This window comes from Cibotium barometz, chromosome 13 (assembly GCF_041138505.1).
Source record: "Cibotium barometz isolate CiBa-2024 chromosome 13, ASM4113850v1, whole genome shotgun sequence".
Lineage (NCBI taxonomy): Eukaryota > Viridiplantae > Streptophyta > Polypodiopsida > Cyatheales > Cibotiaceae > Cibotium > Cibotium barometz.
Window position 1 is genome coordinate 6,337,751 of NC_141058.1, and position 4,345 is coordinate 6,342,095.

Below are 4,345 nucleotides of genomic sequence, written 5' to 3' on the forward strand. Positions count from 1 at the left end.
TTCATCATACGTAAAAAGGATATATACGAAAAAGAATTTTGTTTATTTAACTAGACATTAATGGCTAAGAGAGAGTGTGTTTTTTTAAACGTGGGTTACGTAACCTATAACAAGTTAACGCTTCATGGAACACTCAAGTCTGATACTTTTTATTTTTAAATATTAATGAGAACACCAAACTTAAAGTAAGTATGAAATTTCTAGTTGAAAAATAATTAAGATTTATACTTGTTTATGGAGGAATTATGAAAAAGGTTGAGAGAGAGAGAGAGAGAGAGAGAGAGAGAGAGAGAGAGAGAGAGAGAGAGACAAATGGGTGGTCTTAAGAGTTGTTTTAGAAAAAATTCAAGTTGAGAGAAAAATGTTGGGTGGAAGAGTGAAACTATACAAAAAAATTTATTAGATGTTTTGATATACTCGTTGCATGGAGTGCTCAATAGTAGTAGTTTTTGCTATTTGACTATGTCCACATTACCCTTTGACTAATTCTTGGTATGTTGATCCTTAGTAAAAGAGTCCTTATTAAGAGCTTTAATGGGTGGCTTATCATGGTTATCCTTTTGCTTGATGGTTGCTGCACCTAACAAGCCAAAGCAATTAACGAGATAATATCCTGACTGAGGAGTCCGCCTGCTTCCATCATCACAATCATCACACTGTCAATATTAATAGCATATTCTTACATAAGTATACATTTCTTTGTTTAAATTCATTCCAAAGAAAGCTAACTGCCTAGCAAAAGACGATGGGATCAGTGGTCCTAACAAACACGAACTCGTCCTATGATGTTGGTGCAAAATCTTACAAGTAAAGTAGTCACACAGGTGACTATATTCTTTAAATAAGGAATATGAAAAGCATGAAATGTGACTAATGAAAATTGAATTCCTTAGTTCAATTGTTAAGAATCATTATGCAAAGTCTTATCCCATGCCCTGCATGCTTCTTCATAGAAAGCTAAATAAAAAGTTAGTTGGAATGGTAAAATATCATTTATGTTGATCATCATCATATTGCAAAGTCTTGTCCCATGACCAACGCGATTCTTCATAGAAAGTTAATTGGAATGGTAAAATATTATTTATGTTCTTGATTGGGTGCCCATGCACATGGTGTGGGTGCACCTATGACTAAGCTTGAGTGAGAGCATGCTTTTGTGTGTGTGTGTGTGTGTGTGTGTGTGTGTGTGTGTGTGTGTGTGTGTGTGTGAGAGAGAGAGAGAGAGAGAGAGAGAGAGAGAGAGAGAGAAGGAGATGCAAAAGCTCATTACATGTTCCAATACCTTTGAGATCTTCTATGCATGCAAGCTTTACATCGATGACCACCCATTTCCATCTTTCTCATACTCCTTTCAACGCATTGTCGACAATACATCCGACTACACACCTATAATCAACACATGAAGATAAGTTAAAGTAATCGAGGCTAGAGATATACATTTCCACAAATCCCCATAAGCTATCAATTTTCCTTGAAGTTAGGCATTTCAAAGACTCCACTAATAAGGATGAAAGATAAAAACATAGTCTTGAAGTTCGTAATATTTGAATACAATGAGCTTCTTTAAAAAAAGGTAAGTGGTTTATCAAAAAATGCTATCAAGGGTTTTAAGATTGTGTTCCCCTGAGTAGTAGATAAGTGGATTTCATGGACAACAATTAATAAAGTTATGTATGGCATGGAAGTCCTTTAAATGCTTTGATTTTCATGATGCAAGCTCAATCGTGTGACTAATTAAAGCTACACTAGTGAAAAAATAACAAAGAACTATAGGAGTGAGCCTTATGTTGTGGTCATGAACACTAGTGTAGTAGTATTTCTAAGACTTAAGGGAGGAACATAACATTCCAAAATGAGCGTTGACCTAGCAACAAGTAGTAGACAAATAAATGCCCCTAATTAACCTACCATTGTTGAAGACAAAAGAATCTCGGTGGATATTAATCTCTTGAGAATTTACTTTTTTGAGCACCAACCAAAATAAGAAACAAGGGCACATCCTTAAACTAGCCTACCGTTATAAAAGAATATTGGATGAAGCACAATACTTTATACAATCAAAGTTTTTGAAAGGGAGTGACACATTTACCTGGCAACGATGACCAAAAAAAAGAACGAGAGAGTTACAGTTGCAACATTTGTAGTTGGTGGGTACTCCGGGGGGTCTCTCCTTCATCATGGGTGTTCCAGGGTTTTTGTTTGGTGTTCTTAAGGATGTCGTATTGGGTGTTCTAGAGGGAGTTCCTGGTGTTCTCAAGGGTGTCCTATTGGGTGGTCTAGAGGGGGTTCCTGGTGTTCTCAAGGGTGTCCTATTGGGTGGTGCTGATCTTGATCTTGTTGGTGTGTTTATGGCATGACCATGTTTAGTTCTTGATGAAGTGTGGGTGGGTATCCCATTGGGAGCGCTTCTCCGGACACTACCATTTGTTGTTGTGACACCATGTGAGGGAACTTTTGGGCTTAGTCGCACCTTAACATGGTCTAAAAGTCTATGGTTGTGATCACTATCTTCTTCGGCACCTGCTGATCCCCTCTTGGACCCATGACGGCTCACGGGACCAATTTGGACAACGTCGCCCAGCTTTGTCGCCAAAGGATTTGCACTCTGGTCATCATTATGGTTTCCATGGATCATCAGTGTGTGATTGGCTGCCGGAATTGCAGATTTTGGACAGAAATCTCTGAGCGTGAGCTCGGCGTAGCTGTCGGACATCTTCTCGTACATGGAGTAGAGATCCTCGGTGGTTCGTTTTCTGGCCACGATTGTGCTGCCGTTGCTCTTGGCGTCGATGAAGCCCGACACAGGGTTCCAAATTTCAGCTTGATCCATGTCGGCGGGCGGCGGGGGCACGTTGAAGACTGGGCCGCTCATCTTCTACACACCAGCGGAGGTGGGGGTGGGTACGTGCGTGCGTGTGAGAGAGGGGGCGTGCGTGTGAGAGTGCGTGAGAGAGAGAGAGAGAGAGAGGGGGGGGGGGGATGCGTGCGACTGCGCGTGTGTGTGCGTGTGTGTGTGTGTGAGAGAGAGAGAGAGAGAGAGAGAGAGAGAGCGTGCGCTCTTTACACAGCCATTGAGAGCTATAGCTATACAAGGAAGGAAAGAGCTGGGAAGGGAAGGGTGATAATCACGAGACTTGAGCGCGTAACGGCGACGACTACTAATGTCAACGTAAACCATGCCATCATCTAAGAAGCTTCCGAACCTCATGGGGACAAATAGCAAGACGACGGATGTTCCGATGCTCTTCCTCTCACCACCAATCACCCATCCTTATCCACTAATTCAAAGGCTCCCTAAGGTTCCATCGTAACTCTTCTTTTGGGCCTTCTACCTCTCTACCAAGACATTAGTGCCATGCATATGGCAAAATAATCACCCCACTAACTTTGCACTCCATACACACAATTCACAAATCATTCTCAGTGGAAGGCTTGCTTTTTGATACCCGTTTTGAATAATTTGATTGTAATATGCTAATTTTAAATCTTTCAACTAGATTGTTATCAAAATGATTTCAATTTCAATTGAGGGTTTTTCATCGGAATTGATGGTTGGGGGTGCTCCTCAAAAGGCAAGCCTCCTCCTAGGTAGGTAGGTGTTCATAGTTTAATTCAACACATAGAAGGCTATTCCTTGTCTACTTTAGGGTTGCCCGTATGCTTTTTTTTTTGTAAAGGTAAGGCCTTAGCATTGCTTTCTAAACACTTTCTAAGCCAGAAGTAAATAAAGATTCGGAAAAAGAAAAACAAATCTTGGAATATCTTTCAAACATAAGAGTACTAAGAGCCGATGACTCTTCATTTAGGGGTTTTCTAATCATGTTGATTTCTTTATTGCCTCTCCTAGAGGTGAAGCACCCTTATCCCTCTCTTGGACCTTGTCTAGTCTAGTCCATGCATTTTCCTTTTACAAATTTTTATAAATACTTATCTACTACCTCTCAAGAACCTATTCACAAATGTGTTAGCCTCTCCTTACTTTTTTTGTGAGAGAATAATTTTAAATGCATGCCTTCTATCATTAGCTTTTGTAGGTGTATGTGTAAGCTCTTCTAAAGCCCTCTCTCTCTGTGTGTATGCATATGTATATGTATATATACATATACATATACATACATATATATATATATATAGTATGTATATACATACTATATATATATATATGTATGTATGTATGTATGTATGTATGTACATGCACGCACACACACACACACACACACACACACAAACATATATATCTATCTATCTATCTATATGTGTATGTATATACATACAATACATATATATATATATATATTATATCTATAGGGCATTTTTTTGGGGAGCATTTTTTGTGAGCACTTTT

The 4,345-nt window shown here is 39.3% G+C and overlaps 1 protein-coding gene across 3 annotated transcripts; it reads right to left on the bottom strand.

Annotated features, from left to right (window-relative positions):
- Nucleotides 1-334: 334 nt before the first annotated feature.
- On the bottom strand, nt 335-2,967 carry LOC147632313 (uncharacterized). 3 transcript variants are annotated; one of them, XM_086806837.1, is made up of 3 exons: nt 2,090-2,967; nt 1,271-1,386; nt 335-630 (listed from the first exon to the last, which is right to left on the bottom strand). In XM_086806837.1, the coding sequence occupies exons 1-3, from the start codon at nt 2,870-2,872 to the stop codon at nt 483-485; spliced, it is 1,047 nt and encodes a 348-aa protein (XP_086662963.1). In that variant the 5' UTR covers nt 2,873-2,967; the 3' UTR covers nt 335-482. The 3 variants fall into 3 exon arrangements, with proteins under 3 accessions (XP_086662963.1, XP_086662965.1, XP_086662964.1); XM_086806839.1 differs by having other exon boundaries at nt 335-656; nt 1,283-1,386; nt 2,090-2,966; XM_086806838.1 differs by having other exon boundaries at nt 336-630; nt 1,283-1,386; nt 2,090-2,965.
- Between the last annotated feature and the right edge of the window lie 1,378 nt (nt 2,968-4,345).

Coding starts and splice junctions, on each gene's coding strand:
- LOC147632313 (XM_086806837.1), bottom strand. CDS start 2,872: ATGAGCGGCCCAGTCTTCAACGTGCCCCCGCCGCCCGCCGACATGGAT. Junction 1,387..2,089: donor TTTTTGGTCATCGTTGCCAG/GTAAATGTGTCA, acceptor TGTTGATTATAG/GTGTGTAGTCGGATGTATTG. Junction 631..1,270: donor TCTCAAAGGTATTGGAACAT/GTAATGAGCTTT, acceptor TGATGGAAGCAG/GCGGACTCCTCAGTCAGGAT.